The 20645-nt window shown below is 34.4% G+C and overlaps 2 protein-coding genes across 2 annotated transcripts in view; one reads left to right on the top strand and one right to left on the bottom strand.

Moving 5' to 3' along the window:
- The window catches only part of LOC142358570 (BTB/POZ domain-containing protein KCTD12-like), a 554440-nt gene that overhangs the window by 11954 nt on the left and 521841 nt on the right, over nt 1-20645 (bottom strand). The gene's annotated exons all lie outside the window — the stretch shown is intronic.
- Nucleotides 1-20645, top strand: part of LOC142358572 (proteasome subunit beta type-3-like) — a 361488-nt gene that overhangs the window by 305149 nt on the left and 35694 nt on the right. The window contains exons 2-4 of the mRNA XM_075409988.1: nt 8390-8444; nt 15290-15582; nt 16293-16565. Coding sequence (XP_075266103.1) covers nt 8442-8444; nt 15290-15582; nt 16293-16565 — 569 coding nt within the window. The 5' untranslated portion in view covers nt 8390-8441. The remainder of the gene's footprint in view (nt 1-8389; nt 8445-15289; nt 15583-16292; nt 16566-20645) is intronic.

Below are 20645 nucleotides of genomic sequence, written 5' to 3'. Positions count from 1 at the left end.
CGATAGCTGAGGCTATTATTGGATATTTTTACAATCCAAATGATTTGGATCGTATTGGTGTGCTCTCTTTTCAGAAATTTGCACACATTTTTCCAATAATTTTTAGCGCGGGATAAACAGGTAACGCTGGGTGGCCATCAGATGCAATAGATGCTCTCAGCTGGCTTTTTGTAGTCTAGTAATTAATGTGCTTAATTTAATGAAGTTGCTGGAACGTCGAGTCAAGGTAATTTCTTTTCTAAGCAGCACTTGTTTTCATTTGCTTTCAGTTGTCATTTGCTTAAGCTCCCAGTATTCTCGCACGAGCTAGAAATGCTCTTTCTAACTGCTTTTGAGGCTTGTTTTGGTAATGTGGACTCAATAACAAAAAGTTGAAGTAATTTTTGAATTGTTTTCAAGTTTTCGAAATCGTTCCTCTTTTTTGAGTTTTTCTATCTCAGTGGGCCAATGAATCGTTTTTGGGATTCGAGAATGGGTTACTGGATAGTTTTTGGTGGCAATGAGTTGATTTTCAAAATGTTAATGTCACGAATATGTGCAATTTTTATAAATATTTGCATTTTTTTAAAAAAAAACTGGCAATTTTCAATGAGCCAGGTAACCTAATGTAGGGTTTTATAATAGGTTGGTAATGGGTTAAGTAATATATTACTGCGTAGTTTCTAGGTGAAATAGAGTGGTTCTAAACATTTTCTTATCGAGATTTTTAGTAATTTTTTTAAATCTGATTTTTCGTTTATTTTCTTTTTCTGAGTTTGATCATTGTGCCAGTGAGTATTTTTTAAGTCCTGAAATTGGGTTACTGGTTGATTTCTGGAGAAAAATGAAATTTTTCTGAAGATATCAAATTTTATTGGAAATTTTTTAGGTTGCATCTTTGGTACTGGACAGATTTAACAGACAAAAAAATTGGTTTTGTATATAGTAATATTGCAAAGTTTTGATAATTTTAAAATTTTTGCATTTCAGTTTTTTAATCTTTGTCATATTTCTTGATTTTATCTGGCTTCAGTGCCCAGTGCTCCACTTTCGTGGCTTGTGCGCGATTTAATTTGTTTTTTTAAATGAATCAAATTGGCCTTCCAGCGTAAAAGGTTCGAGTGTTTTAGCAATGGTAATTTTTTTCTTTACTTTGATTATTTTAGTTAATCAAAACTGTTGAAATTGTCTTCTTGACAGGCTCTCTTCAATTGATCTGCAATCGTTTTTGGGACTTGACAACGGGTTACTGGATAGTTTTTGGTGGCAATGAGTTGATTTTCAAAATGTTAATATCACAAATTTTTTTGCAGTTTTTATAAATATTCGCAATTTTTTTTATAAAACTCACTTTTCAATGAGCCAGGTAACCTCATCTAGGGTTTTATAATAGGTTGCTACTGGGGTTAAGTAATATATTACTTCGTAGTCTTTAGGGGAAACAGAGTGGTTCTAAACATTTTAATTTCGAGAACTTTAGCAATTTCTTAGAATTTGATTTTTTTTTTCATTTATTTCCTTTTTATCTGAGTTTATTGATCATTGTGCCAGTGAGTATTTTTTTAAGGCTTGAAATTGGGTTACTGGCTAATTTCTGGAGACAAATGAAGTTTTTTTTGAAGATATTAATTTTTATCGGAAATTTTTCAGGTTGCATCTTTGGTACTGGACAGATTTAACAGACAAAAAATTGGTTTTGTATATAGTAATATTGCAATGTTTTGATACTTTTAAAATTTTTGCATTTCAGTTTTTTAATCTTTTGTCATATTTCTTGATTTTATCTGGCTTCAGTGCCCAGTGCTCCACTTTCGTGGCTTGTGCGCGATTTAATTTGTTTATTTAAATGAATCAAATTGGCCTTCCAGCGTAAAAGGTTCGAGAGTTTTACCAATGGTAATTTTTTTTCTTTACTTTGATTATTTTAGTTAATCAAAACTGTTGAAATTGTCTTCTTGACAGGCTTTCTTCAATTGATCTGCAATCGTTTTTGGGACTTGACAATGGGTTACTGGATAGTTTTTGGTGGCAATGAGTTGATTTTCAAAATGTTAATATCACAAATTTTTTTTGCAGTTTTTATAAATATTCGCAATTTTTTTTTATAAAACTCACTTTTCAATGAGCCAGGTAATCTCATCTAGGGTTTTATAATAGGTTGCTACTGGGGTTAAGTAATATATTACTTCGTAGTTTTTAGGGGGAACAGAGTGGTTCTAAACATTTTAATTTCGAGAACTTTAGCAATTTCTTAGAATTTGAATTTTTTTTCATTTATTTCCTTTTTATCTGAGTTTATTGATCATTGTGCCAGTGAGTATTTTTTAAGGCTTGAAATTGGGTTACTGGCTAATTTCTGGAGACAGATGAAGTTTTTTTGAAGATATTAATTTTTATCGGAAATTTTTCAGGTTGCATCTTTGGTACTGGACAGATTTAACAGACAAAAATTTGGTTTTGTATATAGTAATATTGCAATGTTTTGATACTTTTAAAATTTTTGCATTTCAGTTTTTTAATCTTTTGTCATATTTCTTGATTTTATCTGGCTTCAGTGCCCAGTGCTCCACTTTCGGGGCTTGTGCGCAATTTAATTTGTTTATTTAAATTAATCAAAGTGGCCTTCCAGCGTAAAAGGTTCGAGAGTTTTACCAATGGTAATTTTTTTTCTTTACTTTGATTATTTTAGTTAATCAAAACTGTTGAAATTGTCTTCTTGACAGGCTTTCTTCAATTGATCTGCAATCGTTTTTGAGACTTGACAATGGGTTACTGGATAGTTTTTGGTGGCAATGAGTTGATTTTCAAAATGTTAATATCACAAATTTTTTTGCAGTTTTTATAAATATTCGCTATTTTTTTTATAAAACTCACTTTTCAATGAGCCAGGTAATCTCATCTAGGGTTTTATAATAGGTTGCTACTGGGGTTAAGTAATATATTACTTCGTAGTTTTTAGGGGGAACAGAGTGGTTCTAAACATTTTAATTTCGAGAACTTCAGCAATTTCTTAGAATTTGAATTTTTTTTCATTTATTTCCTTTTTATCTGAGTTTATTGATCATTGTGCCAGTGAGTATTTTTTAAGGCTTGAAATTGGGTTACTGGCTAATTTCTGGAGACAGATGAAATTTTTTTGAAGATATTAATATTTATCGGAAATTTTTCAGGTTGCATCTTTGGTACTGGACAGATTTAACAGACAAAAAATTGGTTTTGTATATAGTAATATTGCAAAGTTTTGATACTTTTAAAATTTTTGCATTTCAGTTTTTTAATCTTTTGTCATATTTCTTGATTTTATCTGGCTTCAGTGCCCAGTGCTCCACTTTCGTGGCTTGTGCGCGATTTAATTTGTTTATTTAAATGAATCAAATTGGCCTTCCAGCGTAAAAGGTTCGAGTGTTTTAGCAATGGTAATTTTTTTCTTTACTTTGATTATTTTAGTTAATCAAAACTGTTGAAATTGTCTTCTTGACAGGCTTTCTTCAATTGATCTGCAATCGTTTTTGGGACTTGACAACGGGTTACTGGATAGTTTTTGGTGGCAATGAGTTGATTTTCAAAATGTTAATATCACAAATTTTTTTGCAGTTTTTATAAATATTCGCAATTTTTTTTTTATAAAACTCACTTTTCAATGAGCCAGGTAACCTCATCTAGGGTTTTATAATAGGTTGCCACTGGGGTTAAGTAATATATTACTGCGTAGTTTCTAGGGGAAAACAGAGTGGTTCTAAACATTTTAATTTCGAGAACTTTAGCAATTTCTTAGAATTTGATTTTTTTTATTTCCTTTTTATCTGAGTTTATTGATCATTGTGCCAGTGAGTATTTTTTAAGGCTTGAAATTGGGTTACTGGCTAATTTATGGAGACAAATGAAATTTTTTTGAAGATATTAAATTTTATCGGAAGTTTTTCAGGTTGCATCTTTGGTACTGGACAGATTTAACAGACAAAAAATTGGTTTTGTATATAGTAATATTGCAAAGTTTTGATACTTTTAGAATTTTTGCATTTCAGTTTTTTAATCTTTAGTCATATTTCTTGATTTTATCTGGCTTCAGTGCCCAATGCTCCACTTTCGGGGCTTGTGCGCGGTTTAATTTGTCTATTTAAATGAATCAAATTCGCCTTTCAGCGTAAGAGATGATTATTCTAGTTAATCTAAACTATTGAGACTGTCTTCTTGACAGGCTTTGTTCAATTGATCTGCGGGTCTGATGTAGTTTTTCTGAATTTTTCTCTCATTTCTTTTGATTGTTTTTCAGGACTTGTCCTGCTATGCTTTTGATTTCGTCCATTAATTTGTTACCACCATCTGAGGTCGTTACGGCCATATTGTTGACTGTTATTCACTATCTGTTTAATTAATAGCTAAGGTAGCGAGCATTCATTTGTCTTCTGTTCAAATCCGAAGAGTTTGAATCATGTTGGTGCGCTCAGCTCGAAGAGGAGTTTTGGCGATCTATTTTAAATCGGTGACTTCTATTTTTTTATCGGTGAAGTCAAATGCCTGAGGTCAAAACAGGTGTTTAGATCAATCTTTTTCAATTTTTTAGATTTTTGCTGTCCTGTTTCTTTGTCTTATTAAAGGCAGGTTTAACTTGCTCTATAATGAGTCGTAGTTGAGGAGGGTTTTTGCTGGTTCATTTCATATCAATTATAACGATTTTCACCCTTCCTTTTTTCAGCAACAATATCAGCGATTTATTGAGTATTGTCCGTTTTTGTTGTTCTTTTGATTGTGTTGTCACTTAGTGGTGGTCCTCTTATGAAGTTTTTCAGGCTTGTGCCGTTTTAATAATAGTTTTCGTACCTTTAATGAACAAGGAGGCTCTGTAATGTGCATTTAATGTTTCAACTCCGCTCAACCACGTTTTCGACTTAATTGTTAACAAATGAGGAAGACATAGAAAAAATTCATGGGTTTATCCATTTAACAAACCGTCTAAGCTGTAACCACTATACAAAGGAAACAATAACTCACGGCGCATGAAAACTGCCATTAAGTAACCTAAGAGACAAGACAAACAACAAAATCAATTAATAACAGCAAGCCTTACTCAGACCAAAACTCAACGTCTATCCATTTTTTTGGAAAAACTAAATGAAAAAGTCAAAATAGCGTCAGACAAAAATTAAATTAAACCAAATGGGTTGAGTTTTACCAGAGAAGATATGGGAACTGTCTTTATGGAGAATAATTAACAAGTAGACAGAAAACAATATGGTGCAAATCTTACACTTTTTAGGAAAAAATTAAATTCAATGTCATGAAAAATTAGCTTTCAACTGAAATCATTCAATGATTTCATTTAGAACTTCGAACATAATAATTGAGAAATATCATTATCCAGAATCTCAAGCTACTACAAAGAGAACAAATACAAATATACAAGACAAAAATCTTTTCAGTTTTGCAAAGAAAAGGCGTCGAAACCTCTATGGTCAAAATCTATTCACTAGAAATATTGAATATAATCAATGGCGCCTTAATTCAACGCCATTAATATGACATGCCACTTGTCATTAATGTGCCATTATTATGATTACCGGACCAGGCAGGAAAATTGGAAATTGTCAAAAAAATAAATGAGAACCCGTAGTATCAACTCCAAAGGACACTTTTTAAAAATATGAAACAGTAATTAAGACATTATTCGCTCAAGAATTTATAATTTGTCTCAAAGCAGCAATTATAACAAGAAATTGCGACTTTGAGACTACGTTAAATGGTTGCAGAAGTAGGATTGAAAGTGGCAAATCTCCAAAATTCATTTAAAAAACATTTTCAAAAGTTCAGATATCACAACCGTTCATTTTCAACTGAAAAGTGGTAAATTCTTTAACTTGTAATTGCTTAGGAAGCGAATTTTCTATGTGATTAGAAAGACTTGCTCTAATGATTACACGTTAACACTGAATACAGACAGAATTCGATGTTTCACGAAAAAAATTATGCAAACTGAGTGGAAGTCATAGAAGCATATAATTGTAGCTGAAATGGTCATGTATGTCCATTGGCCTCCTTTTAAACGAAAATTTGACCTTTCAATATTTAAGGTTTAATTAGAAATCATCATGGCCTTTAACAAACATGAAAACAAGCAATCCAAAAAACTTTAAGTTCCATTTGTAGACCAAAACTGTCTTGTGATGTTTGTATTTTAAAACAAAAAAATATACTAAATGTTACCGAAACAGCTAATTTGACCAAAAAAGTCATCAAAATTGAATGATGAATCTTGGATATTTTTTGAGTTATTTTACCAAAAAAAACAACTTTTTTACCATTTGAAACACCTGAATAGTTTCTTTAATAGCTCACTAGATACCGAATTAGACAGTTGATTAATTAGACTTAGTGATAACACTAAAAAAGAACTTCAAATTCTGTCAAATCTGAAGAAATCAATTGAAATTTAGGAAAACAATTTGTCGGTGCCATTAATACTCATAAAACACCGTGTTTTTTCATTGGAACCTAAACGAACCTCTTGTTTGAGCTTTTAAGTGAAGAGAATTTCTTGTATATGGGTTGACAAAAATCTTTTAAATGTTTTAAAAAGGTTGACCTAAAATGGAATCCGAGTCTTTTTTCATTGCAAAAGTCAACTTTGAGACAAGGCTTGGCTTTGCTTACGTTGCAGGGCTGTTAAAAATACAGTTGTTCTAAAATGTTGCGTAAGCCTTTAGACAACGAAAATTTTCATGTATCACAAATAACTGTTTTAAATATCTTTATTAAATAGCGAAAGTTACTCCCAGAAAACTTTTTCATGAACCAGAGGTACAGTTAGCTCATATCTATCAGCAGTTTTTCTTTGTTTGTACGACCGGAAACACGGGGCAATTTGGACCAATTTGGCATATTTGTTGCCAGTCTTTTTTTAAAGGAAAAATAATGCTAAATTTTCTAATATTTAGCTGAAAATTTTGCCAAAACAGTTGGTTCAAAGAGTTCACCAATTCCCTTCTATCTTTAATTGTAAAATCAATAAGACTACTGTTAACAATTATATCAAATTTTGGAACAAATTGATCAAAATTTAAGCAAAATTAGGAGAAATGTGAGCAAAACAACGGAAATTAGGCTAACGTTCACAATTCCTTAAACCTCCGTAACTCGGAAAAAAACGAATTTCAAAAAAAAAATCTTTTCAATTTGAAATTCTACGCTTGAAAAGCTTCCGATTGATACCACTCACAATTCTGTAGGATGAATATTTCGATCGGCGAAAATTGGCTGGACAAAAAAACCAGTTGAGTATATAAATCCTCCCCCTAAGATAGTTGGTCGGAACGAAAACTGCATACCTATAAAGCTTTAACAAAACATTTCATACCTATATATCTAAATGGTTATAAATTTGATGAATATTATGGGAAGGTAGTTTTCTTGGAATTATTGACTGGTGTTAAGAATTTTTAATTTGTTAATATGAATTGAATGAAAAAAATTATTTTTGTTTGAGTGCTTTCCGTGAAAAAACAACGCAGTAAGAATTTTTAAGAATTTTTAATTTGTTAATATGAATTGTATGAAAAAAATTATATTTGTTTGAGTGATTTCCGTGAAAAAACAACGCAGTAAAATATGAATAAAATTTAGCGATGATTACGTAGTGCCCTTACATGGAACTTGAAAAATTTGGATGTTTTTAGGTATATTTATAAATAACAGTTAGAGAACGACAATTCTTTCAGAATGTAGAAATCTGAAATATTTCAAATGGTATTTTCTATTGCTGTCGTTGTTAGTACTTTCTTTTTGTTCAATTTAAATTTTAAGAAGACGCCGATTTAAAAGATTCAAGAAGATGCAACGTTTAAAAACTGAGCTGCAATGATAACTAAGCTTCTCCGTTGTCACTGTTGTGTAGATTTATTCTTTCAATTGTTTAATTTTCAACTAATTTTTAACTCAATGCGTTGCCGAAGAAAATAAAGGAGAATAATATAAGTGGATAAAAGCACAGCTTAATTGGAACAAAAGTGGTTTTTGTTGAAATGATAGAGTTTTTAGTGGCCGAATCTTGCGATAATCATTGTAATAAAGTAGACATCCCGGAATCATGTTAGAATACCATTCGTTCTGTCCTGCCAACGTACCAAGACAAATTTTTTATCAACAAATCTTAAGGTGATAATTAATCGAAATAACGTTCAGGTTGTCTTAGAGATGCATGCATGAATCGTTTGTTTTTTTTTTCGTTTAGCCTGATTATATCTAGCGCAGTTAAAGGTCTAATTGGATGTTGCAATAAGTTCGTAACCATGAATTTCAGTTGGATGTTTCGATACATCTCGTCTTTTTGATTAATTTCACCTTGTTTTTATTAGTGGCATAACCGTTTTATGAAGATATTTTGAAGACTAATGTTTAATTGCTGAAATTGCATTTCAGATTGATTGACGTTTGTGTGAGCCAAATACGCCAGAGGAACGAATTGAATAATGGTAAGTAAATACACGGCAACAGTTGAGATGGGAAAATTTATAAAACGGATTGCGAATTGAGTGAATGAGAGGTAATTGGTTTTCTGCTGGCCAGATCATTGCGATACATAGTAACAAATTATTTTTGAAGCATAGTTGTGGATTGTATTGATTTTCCCGGTAACTTCCTATTGACGTATATTTAGTTATCGGGACAAATTATTTTTTCTAATTGAGATGACCAGCTTCCAAATTGATTGAACACAAAGCAGTTGCTATTTTGTTACGACCGAAAGTGTCCCTTAACTGCTCATAGGCTGACTGATCTCTGATGTAACGACTTCATCTAAACTACTGTACGATCACTACTGATCATGTGACTATCTGTCTAGCCTTATGTTGGGTTATGTGCGAAGTGTTCACAATGTAGGCAAATTAGAGAATTAGTAGGCAAATTCATGCAAAATTACTCTCATCCGAATTACACCAACTTAGAATTCCGGGTTCCAAGTACACACCAGTGAAATTATCTGTTAGCAATCGACTCTTATAGTTAAATTGTTAGCCGACGATGTTTTCATTTTGTCTGTTTAATAGTCAAAACCGATAGTTCAGAAAATTCTTATGTCTGTGATCTAATCTAAGTGGAAAAAAGCGAATGCTTCCGATGGCGTTTTTGCTTTTGTTTGGGTTAAGAATATGCGTCAGCTTTATAGCTGAAAAAACTTGGGAAAGTTTAGGAAAAAACGCCACCTTGATCTGGTAATTAGAAGAGTCATAATTGTTAGTCATTTGTTGTCTAAACTTGACTGATTGACTTTCCACAAACATTCTTTGGATTTTTGTTCGAAAAAATTAATGGCGCATTTATTAGAAACACCGTAAACTTGATTGCAGAACTGGAAGCTGTAAGAATTCTGCCCTTCTGCTCCGTAAAACATGAGTGATTGCTTTTTCATGCAATTTTTGTCATCAGTCTCGGCCTTTCTCTCGGTTAATGGTCAGAACAAAGAACGTGTATTAGAGATGAGCAGTGTCCAGAACCGTCGACCACCGGTCCCCTTGATTGGTTTTGTTAACTTCGTCGATTTGCTAGCATCATTCTTGTCTTGTCTTGTTTGTGTAGTCACCCACTTAGAGGGCCACTCGCTTCGTCTTTTGCAGCTCGCAAGATGTCGAGACATAATACTGGCCGACTTAATTTCGTGGCAAAGCGGGCTCATCTTCTGCTCGGGACGTGTTTAATCGGCCAGTTTCAGCTCTACAGGTTTTCTCGCGACTCTTGATTTTGCTTTCTGGAGGAGTCGTTCACCACATCCAGGGATCTTATGTCTCACTCGCTCTTCTTGGTGACTTCTATTTACATCAATGACGAGTCCTGCCCGGGGCTTGCAAACTGTGATGCACATTTAGCAGACTCTTGATCTTTTGATCGTTGCGCCCGCCAGTCCGTTCTCATTGGTCTGTAATCAGTCCTCTCAATTTTTGCGCTTTTGAGACCGTCGAATCCCAACCTACCTCATTCGTCAGCTTGTTCCTTTTACGACGCGTGGATCGGACCACCGTCCTCTTTTATTAATTGCTCTCGAAGTTTGGCAATTATATTAGTCCTGTGGTCTTTTTATGCGGTTTTTCGCTTGACTGATTTTTCATCTGACCCTTTTGACTTTTCGACCTCGAAAATGGAATACAGGTAACGCCCGGAGGGCATTAAGTACTCTTATAGCCTTACGCCGTACTGGTCTCTGAGTATGCGATTCACCGGAACTGTTTTGAGAGGATTTGGCAGATCTTGTTTAACAAAATTTGTGTTTTGCCATTGCAATCTGCTGAAAGTTCGCGATGTTCCCTAAAAAGAACAATGATTGAACTTGTTTGGCATATTTGTTTTATCCTACCGGTATTTTTTTTGACAACGAACTCTCTGCCGATTCCTGCTATGGTATCAATTTGTGCCTCGATCAATTGCTAAAGGGGCACAGTGTCGCCAGCATAATCGATCTGATTATCAAGGCATCCACAGCACGTTGCATTGTCGGCGTTGGTGTGAATAGAGAAATGCCTGAAACCTATGTATATAATGTCCACTGTTGAGCGCAGCTCGATTGTCTTAAGCAGCTGCTTGTCAGTACATCCATCCTTTAGAATTTTGAATCCTTTGGAGTTATAGACGTGATCAACAGCTGTCGTGCAATGATTTGAATTAACTATTTCAGCAATTGATATGGCTCAGATTGCTCTTATTGTTTGTTAATGCTTCGACTGACCATTACTGCCTTCAAACGACCAGATCATCTTTGTTAAGCAATTTTAACCTGGTAGAAATACGTCGTAACTTTTTTGATTTTTAATTGCGTGATTGTTAGTTTTTTCTCGCAATTTTTTTAAAAACAAATTTCAGAAACTTAATGTTTTTGTTCAGAATTCCCCATTTTTTCGAATACTTTGTGATTTTGGGTCAACAGTTTTAATTTACAGATACGTTCCATTCAATCCACTGGAATTTAACACTATCATACTAGAAACCAAAAATAAATTTCACGATTTCCGTATTGTTTAGTAAGCAAGTATAACTGAATGATTAATAAGAATTGGTGATCGAGTTTTGTGAAGTCTTACGAGTGTTTTGTGGCACGATCTCATTAAATCAAATGGCAGTGACCAGTAGCGTGAATCTATATCAGATTGTGACTTTTGGCATTTTTTGTTCCGACCCTTCTTGAGGGGGGAGGAACTATATACTCAAATGGTTTTTTTTGCTCAGACAATTTTGACCGATCGAAATATTCATCGTAGAGTTGCGAGTGGTATCATTAAAAAGCCCCTCCAGCGTAGAATATGAAATTAAAAAGATGTTTTTTGAATTTTGTATTTTACAGGGAGTTATCCAGGTTTGAAGTTTTGTGAATAATAGACGGATTTCCGTTGTTTTTATTCACATTTTCCGGAATTTTCCCTAAAACTTCGTCAGTTAAATTTTCCGGAAGTACACACCCAAAAACAACAAACACAATCTTTGTAAACTACAAAGAGAGCTAGTTTTACTTCCACTTCCATTGAGAGTAGTCTAGAATCAAATTTTTGCCGTTTTTTGATAACTTTACGATTTTTCAAAAACGCAGCATTTACTTTTTATCTTTTATTTGGCAGATTATCGAGGTCTAAAGCCTTCGAAACAACAGAGTTTTCTATATGGACGAACAGCAACATCAGGGCTCTTTTTGGTTCAATCTTGGACTGTTACAATCCAAAAATAGTTTGGATTGTAATCAGTCGGTCTTTTTTAAAAAAGAATTCGCTCTTTTTTATGTTAACTAAAGAACAGAACAAATAGGATCAAAGCACACTGTTGAAAGGTCCAAATTTCTTCCTAAACAGTTCCAAATTAATGTATCCAGTTCATTTACTCGAAAGGTTTTGGTCGTTTTGACTTTTTAAATTGTTTGCTTTTTAAATAAACAGTACCTTATTGAAATTTGCCACTATTTTTCTCTTGGTCAACTAATTTGGTCAACTTGTAGCTTAGTGTCAGCAAAGAAAGAATGCTTCTTCTTCTTCTTCTTTCTACTGAATTAAATTTTAATCCTTTTTGTGGTTTTAAGCATAAATTATGGATTTCTGGCTTTGATACGAAGAGATTTCACGATTTTTGTTTTAATTTGTTTTGTATTGGCCCTTTTTTTCTCAATTTTTGTCGTTCTGTGTCATTATCACTTTTTTGACAGCTGACATATAACATTATTGACGTTCAAACTAAGGCACAATTAAACATATAAAAGTCTTGAAAGGCATAGATTATGGTTTTAACGGCTTCGACATGCCTTTCTCGAAGAATTCAAATGATTTTGTTTACAATTGTCTTCAGCTGTCGTTTTTTCTTAGTGGTTTAAGTTGTCTGAAATTACTTGGATAGTTACAGGTCTAATTGGCTTTCCATGGAGAAATTAAAGAGCCTTTTTTCTGATCGGAGTAGATAGCTGATGGCTTTCATGACTTTGAAAACACTGTTACCTATTTGTTATCTATTTGTTGCCTCGTCCCGTTATTTACAGGTCACATATGACATTATTGTTTGTCTAGGGAAGGTGAAAGTTTTCAAACTCTAATGTTTTTCAAAGAATTAGTTTTGATTTTACTGGCTGCTACTCGGGTTTTCCGCACGAAAAGTAAACTAATTTTTGATTTTTGTCTATTTTTAATGTTCTTTTTGTAGACGCAAGACATACTCTGAATAATTGCAGGTCTCAAGCGCTTCGTTTGGACGAATAGGTGGACCTATTTTTATTCGCATTTTGTAGCTAAAGGGCCTCATGGCTTTGAAAAGAATTGTTTTCGAAAAAAGCAAACGGATTTCTGAGTTTTGCCTTTTTCTTTTTTGGTTTACTTAATACATATTCTCATGAGAGGTCCTATGCCCATGAGAAGTGCTATACCACGTTTTTTGGCGTTCGAGTAAGGCTCAATTGTACATTTTTGAGAGGAATAATATGGCTTTACGACTTCGACAGCTTTTTCTCACAAGTTTTAATTGAATTTTTTCTTGTCTCTATTGATTGTTCTTTGTGTGACCGCATAAAAAATTGATTAATGACAGGTCTGAATGCCCTCCTTTGGAGGCGCATGTGATTATAAACATGATTGATGTTTTCAATTGCTATCTAATGGATGTCATTACTTTGGAATTAATTGTTTTCGAAATATAAGGCATTTTTTTTATCTTGGCTGTTTTTTGTTCTTTTTGTCTGCTGTTACCGAGCCTTTTTATGGCGTGTTCCCCTATCTTTTCTAGTGAAGTACATGTTATTTTGTTTAGGTTCAGTTTTATGCAACGCTATTTTGACCTTGTTAGTAAGTTTTTTTGAAATGGTCATAAAATTTTGGATGTAATTAATGTTTGTTGTTATTGTTATTTATTTTGTTGTTCGTCTGGATTTGCTTTCTTAATAATGACTGATCTCATCAATCTTTTACGGCATTTCTGATTCCACTAAGTTATTTTCTTTGGAGGCGATCTTTTTGTTCATGCACATTTTGTTCATGCAGAAAAACTTGAGTTTTTGGAGGTTTTTCTATCTGTTCATTTGGTAGACATATATGCCAAAAATGTGGATGAGTGGGGTCGGAACTTTATGTGCAAACACACCTTACCGAGCCTCCTTGTCGATACCGGTTCATTAAACAGATGATGGGTGGACCTTCGAATGCAGCGACCGGATATTGACCACTTGGATCACGAATTGAATTTCTTCGCTGTAAATTGTCTAAAGATCTCGGCTTGTCTCTGAAAGCTAAAAATATGTGCAATTCAAAAACAGTTATCGCCTATTTGAAGCAAAAAATACAGGATTCTGGTTTTAGTTTAATTTTTTTGTTGCAGTCAACAGCTGTCAAATTTGTGTCGTCGGCAAAAACAATCGAATTTAGAGATTGACGTACTTAAGGCAATGCATATTTTTAAAAAGAATTGGGCTTAGAGTAGAGCCCATTAATTAAAATTTGTTTGAAACCTTTTTTCACAATGATGATCAGACCACGTTTGTGTTTAAATTAAATTATGTTATGTTAATGGCGTCGAACGCTTTCATTTGATCCAAAAAGCAGTTTTTTGCTTTTTGATTTTTATTAGAGAAGTTCACTAAGGCGTCTAGTGAATTATATTTGCTCCTAAAGCCTTATTCTTGGATTAATAACTTTAAAAGTTCCCTAAATAATTGTGGATCGATTAATCATTGTTTTCTCGAAAACCTTATACAAACTATTAACTAAGATGCTGGAATGTATTTGATTTATTCAAGGTTAGGTCCCTGCTTAGGCATTGGAACAGTTTTAGCTTCCATTTGATTACTCGAAAACATTCCTTCTGTAAAAGGTCCGTTAATCAAGTGGGACAACCACGGAACAACTTCAGAGGCCGTGTTTTAGGTAGAGTTTTACTCAAATGATCGTCTCCTGAAGAAACCGTACTCCGGATTTTCCTGGAATCGATATCATTAAACAGCTTAGAAGTAGAAAAGTATTGTCTCTGCAAGATTTTCTTCTTGAATTTGGAGGTCAATCTGGAGTCCCTTATAACTGCTATGAAATTTTTAATTTTTTCCTTTGGATTCTTTTATGGTAAATTTTACTTCTCTCAATCTTATCTCTGACTATTTTGAATCTATATAGCTTCTGCAATTTGTCAGGTTACCTTTTCTACAGCCTATGTGCCCTGTTACTATTCACCTGCATTTTTGAATGCATTGGTGAACTCATTAGGCGCCTGACTCTTGGTTGTTTACTTTTGATTTGAAATTTGCAAACCGGTTCTTCGCACAGTTTTTGAATATATAAAATTCTGCGTCAACGTTAGAGCAATTCAAAATTTTTTAAACTACTGTGCCTAGTTCTTGTAAAAATTCTTGTTTATATCTTGCTACTTTGGTCGCATATTTGATAAAAGAGCAGTCTTTTAAGTGTACTGGTTTATGGCTTTCAAGCGCAACATAATTAAATTTCCAATTAAATATAGTAGAAAAATGTTCAGAAAAACTTGGATGCTCCGAAAAATTGACAAGAAGCTAGTGATCTAGACAAGAAGCTATTGGTATTGCTATACTACACGTGTTGTACTTGTGGCGGCTAGTTCAAAGACGTGTGCGTTAACTAAAGTGAAGTAGTTATTTACTAGCAATTTTCTCTCCGAAAAGATTAACTGTTAAAACAAAAGGTACTGATTTAGTGTTGTTGTTATATACGAAATCTAAGAAGGCAGTGTAGAAGAAAGGTCAATAAATGTGTAAGGTTTTCCAAGTGTTCATCAAAGCGTTGCTAATAGTTTCTTCCACATAAAGTTAACACAAAAGGGGTGCTGAGATATGCAATTTCAGTCTATAACGGAGTATAATGGCAGCTCCATAGTTGCTATGATGGGGGAAGGATGTGTGGCCATCGCTGCAGATACTCGTTTGGGCATACAGTTCCAAACCATCGACACAAACTTTAAAAAGATATTCCGTATGGGGCCTCGACTGTTCATTGGACTGGCTGGTCTGGCCACTGATGTGCAAACAGTGTATCAGAGATTGACATTTAGAGCCAACCTGTTCAAATTGAGAGAGGAGAGGGAGCTGAACTTTGACGTCCTACTTGCAATGATCAGAAATATCCTCTATGAACGCAGGTTAGAATCAGATGTTCTTTTTAAAATTGAGCTCACTGATAGTTGAATCAAAATGATCTGTTGTCTTGATGTAAAGTGAATTCTTTTTTATCATTCATTGAATAAATGGTGCAAAGGTATTGCACGGTTTACGTTATAGTATAAGTTTGATAGATTTCTTGTTTGTGGCATGTTCTTTCTCATTCGTTCTCATGAAAATAAAGCAAAAGCTCGTCGCCTTGCAGGCAAGGAGCCCTTAGAGACTCATTGACTACTCAACCTTTTAAATTTCTTTATTAATTGCTCTCAAACGAAGTTTGTAGCAATTATATTAGTCCTGTCGGTCTTTTTTTTTATGCGATTTTTCGCTTGACCAATTTTTCGTCTGACGCTTTTGACTTTTCGTCCTCAAAAACGGGATAAACAGGTAGCGCCCAGCAGGCATTATGTGCTCTTAGAGCCTTTCAGGTCTGTTTCAGCTCAAACTGTCTTGGAGACTTATACTTATACTTATGGTGTGAGGGGCGGTTCTTAGAGGTTGACACCCCCCCCCCCTTTGTTGACCCCCCCCCCGTGGCTAGCTACTGACCAAGCCAACCGCTCGCCGGTCGTTTGAGAGCAATTCGCCCGACGTTAGTCGGTTATGTTTAAACTTAAGTCTCAGTTTTAAGGGTAGGCTCAAATAAAAAAAAATTGTTGATAGTTTACATTTAATCACTTCGCTTTTTTAGATTCGGCCCATTCTTCGTAGATCCCATCATCGCCTATTTTGACGAAGAAACAGGTCAGCCAAAGATAGCAAATACAGACTTAATCGGAGCCGAGTGCACAGCCCAGGACTTTGCAGTAGGAGGCACTGGTAGCGATGAGTTGTACGGTATGTGTGAGGCTCTTTGGAAACCTGGACTGAAGCCAGACCAGCTATTCGAAGCTGTGTCCCAGTCACTTGTCAATGCCTTCGACCGAGATGCACTCTCTGGATGGGGAGCCGAAGTTTACCTCATGTACGTATTCTCTTTCTTAATTGATGGCTATCTTAAAGGAAGAAAAATGTTTATCTCGCAAATTCTGACAGAAGAATGATATAATTGCAAGATACTGAGTAAAAACGGTGATCTGGCAAAATCTGTCAGAAGAACTGCTATTCTGGCTGAACTACGATAACTAAAAACGTTCTTTCGACAATCGCTGGGCTTGGTTCTTCTGAAGCCAAACGTCTAAATAACAGTAGCAAACACAAAGTTAACATTGATCTCATTTTTTGCTGGACGATCTTGGCGCTCAAGCATCATCAAAAATTTTAGGCCTGCAAACGTATACATGCGTTATCCACATCAAAAATTGTCAAAACTGCTGCATGTGTTCCCTTGCCAGTTGGTTTTCATTCTTGAATCTTTATTAATAGCCGCACATCGATTGCTGGGGCTATTATCGGCCTTCTCTTGGTTTTATTATTTCGTCATCAATATTTTTGTTACGACCATATCACATCACAAGCACTTCAAGTCTGCTTTTTGTTAACTCGTTTATACAATTTCAACTGAACTGCGTGCGTGACGTTTTTTTTCAATCTTATTGGAGCGAGTTTTTTGTTCATTCGTGTCACCAAATTTTTGGTCACTGGTGACTTACCTCACTCTCAAAAACTACTTCCTCACTTTGAAATTGACTTTTCTTTACTTTAATTCAAAGAGATAAGGTCAAGTGAATGTGTGTCATTTTATTTGAAGGCTAATTGATAGCAGCTAATAGAGGCAGCAATAGTTTATACAGATTATTAATCAAAATATGACGTATCAGCCTTCAATGAAAAGACGAATTTTTCGGTCAAATTGTGAGAAATCAAAGATTTTGGGATTAGACGCTGCAGAAAATGATCAGAACAACAAATACAAAGGAAACCGAAGAAACCACGAAAAAAAAAATTCAAAAGCTGATATTTTTTGGGACATTGTTTTCGCGATTTTTGGCTACTGTGCAATTTTTCTGCGGTTGTTTTTTAAATCTTTTACGATACGGTCTCTCCGTGATGGTTAAACCCGCGAAAAACAGCAATGAAACAGAATTTCCCTTGAAAATCACAGTTTTTGTTTTATCAGTATCAACAGGCCCATCGATCATTTGATTGTTTCTTCCTAGTATCAAAAGCAAAAGATCATTTCAAAACAGGCAATGAAATATGAAAAAGTTCAAAATTGCTCTAAAATCTGGAGAGAGTCAGAAAATTGTCACAATTAGCAAAAACACCTGGAAATTGGATTTAATGTTTGTTTTACTAGCTGCGAAATTGTAAGCTGAGCGGAGCTATATTGCGGTGCTCTTGATTTTTTTGATTTGTCGTCTGAATCTGCTTTTTGTTTCAAATTTTGTCCTAGTACATTCTGTTGCTTCACGTTTTCAGTCATTTTTTACATTTGATTTCTTGCTTTTCGCGTGAACTGAGTTGCTCGCATTCAGAATTTGTTTTGTTTGGTTCTAAAACAAATCTGTTTGTAATTTAGGAGCCAATAAGGGAAGTGTAACCTAGTGGTTAATGCATGGGGTTCTTAAGCTGGGGTTGGAGGCTCGGAACTCTGCGTCGTCAGAATTTTTTGCACCAAAATTTATTCTCAAATGTACACCCCCTTTGAGTAAAAGTTGGCCGCGATAAATTTTCAACTTTTTTCTGTATCTTTTTCTATCTGTATTTTATGGCACACAAGTCTATTTCGCAGCTCTTCCGGCAGTCTGCCGGCTATGTTAATATAAATAACTGATTATTGATACTAAAGGATATTTAAATCCACCAGCAACGTTGTTGCAACTTGAAAAAAGTCTGAACTATGAGAACTTGACAGAGAAAAATGTCAGAGAACTATCTTAAACGCAAAAGTTTTTCAAATAGATCAAAATTGTCTTTAAAAGTACAATATACCATGAAATTGTTCAATCAAAATTACTCCCTAAGGTACAGCTGCTTGTTGATAATTGTCCTAATAACCATTTGGGCAAATAATACCCAGGTTAAAACTAAAAGCTTTATTTGAACGTGAACAAAATATACAAATGGCATAGCGAAATGTTTTAACGTTTTTTGTTTGCTCTAATGCAGTTTAATGCATCAAAGAAAACCACACCAACTCTCTGTTCTGTTCAGCAGATTGACCTAAAGACTTGTGAGCTAAACACACTGTGAGGAATGCTATACATGTAGATCTTTTCCGTTTGTGACCTCCCCACCAACGTAGTGGGTGCATTTTATATGCACTCCCTGAGGCAACTGACAATTTTTTGAATAACGATCCATGTAATGGCACCTGCTCTGTAACTTGGGGGTGCATAACGTACTGGGGGAGGGGGGCACAAACGGAAAAGATCACAATCAGAATTTAAAAGGTGCGTTAGCAAGCATAGTTATTATTGTCCCTCCCTTGACTTTCTAAATTGGTTGACAAATTTTTTGTTGCAACCATATAACTTCATGCTCTCTGCAAGTCTGCTGTTTGGGCATTCATGAAATTTTGACAGAATTGTGTGTGTGTGGTTGGGTTAAGTTTCTGGTGAAGCGACTTTAAAAATAATTTCATAAGAAGACTTTGCTCACTTGCATTTAAATTAAGGTCCACTGAGTGGATTTCAATCTAATTAAACTTTATTTGGGGGAAGCAAATCATAATATATACAATTTTTTCTAGATCAAAATTTTACATTTCAACAATAAGTAAAGAATGATTTTTTTGTCTTTGGTCTTTATTTTTGATACTGTGCAGAACTACAAAGCTATTGCAAATGTTTTTGTGCAATCTGGTTGCTTTGTTTATCTTTGCAGAAGTTTTTGCACCCAGATTTATTCTCAAATGTACACGCCCTTTGAATAAAAGTTGGCAGCGGAAAATTTTTTCCAACTCTTTTCTGTATCTATTTCTGTATTTTATGGCACACAAGTCTATTTCGCAGCTATTCCGGCAGTCTGCCGGCTATGTTTATATAAATAACTGATTATTGATACCAAAAGATATTTACATCTACATGCAACATTGTTGCAACTTGCAAAAAGTCTGAACTATGAGAACTTGACAGAGAATAAAAATGCCAGAGAACTATCTTAAACGCAAAAGTTACTGAAATAAATCAAAATTGCCTTTAAAAGTACAATATACCCTGAAATTGTTCTATCAAAATTACTCCCTAAGGTACAGTTACTTGTTGATAATTGTCCTAAAAACCATTTGGGCAAATAATACCCAGGTTAAAACTAAAAGCTTGATTTGAAAATACCGCCCGTGAACAAAATATACAAATCGCATAGAGAAATGTTTTAACGTTTTTTGTTTGCTCTAATGCAGTTTAATGCATCAAAGAAAACCACAGCAACTCTCTGTTCTGTTCAGCAGATTTACCTAAAGACTTGTGAGCTAAACACACTGTGAGGAATGCTATAAATGTGGGGGATCTTTTTTCGTTTGCGACCTCCCCCCAACGTAGTGGGTGCATTTTATTTGACCCCCTGAGGCACCTGACATTTTTTTGAATAACGATCCAATTAATGGCACGTGCTCTGTATTTTGGGGGTGCATAACTTAGTGGGGGGAGGGGACACAAACGGAAAAGATCCCAATCAGGTTTTTGAAGGTGCGTTAGCAATCATAGTTATTGTTGTCCGTCCCTTGATTTTCTAAATTGGTTGTCAAAATTTTCCTTGCAACCATATGACTTCATGCTCTGCAAATCTGCTGCTTGAGCATTCATGAAATTTTACAGAATTTTGTGAGTAGTTAAGTTAAGTTTCTGGTCAAGCGACTTTCAAAAAAAGATTTCATAAATTTCATTTTGCTCACTTGAATTTAAATAAAGGTCCACTGAGTGTGTTAAAATCTAATTAAACTTTATTTGGGGGAAGTAAATCATAATATATACACTTCCTTCTAAATCAAAATTTTACATTTCAGCAATAAGTAAAAAATGATTTTTTTGTCTTTGGTCTTTATTTTTGATACTGCAGAACTACAAAGCTGTTGCAACTGTTTTTGTGCAATCTGGTTGCTATGTTTGTCTTTGCAGAAGTTTTTAAACCCAGATTTATTCTCAAATGTACACGCCCTTTG

Source organism: Convolutriloba macropyga, chromosome 2, assembly GCF_964194025.1.
Source record: "Convolutriloba macropyga chromosome 2, txConMacr16.3, whole genome shotgun sequence".
In the NCBI taxonomy this organism is placed as follows: Eukaryota; Metazoa; Xenacoelomorpha; order Acoela; family Convolutidae; genus Convolutriloba; species Convolutriloba macropyga.
The sequence above is the reverse complement of the archived record's forward strand: the minus strand, read 5'-3'. Positions and strand labels throughout refer to the sequence as shown.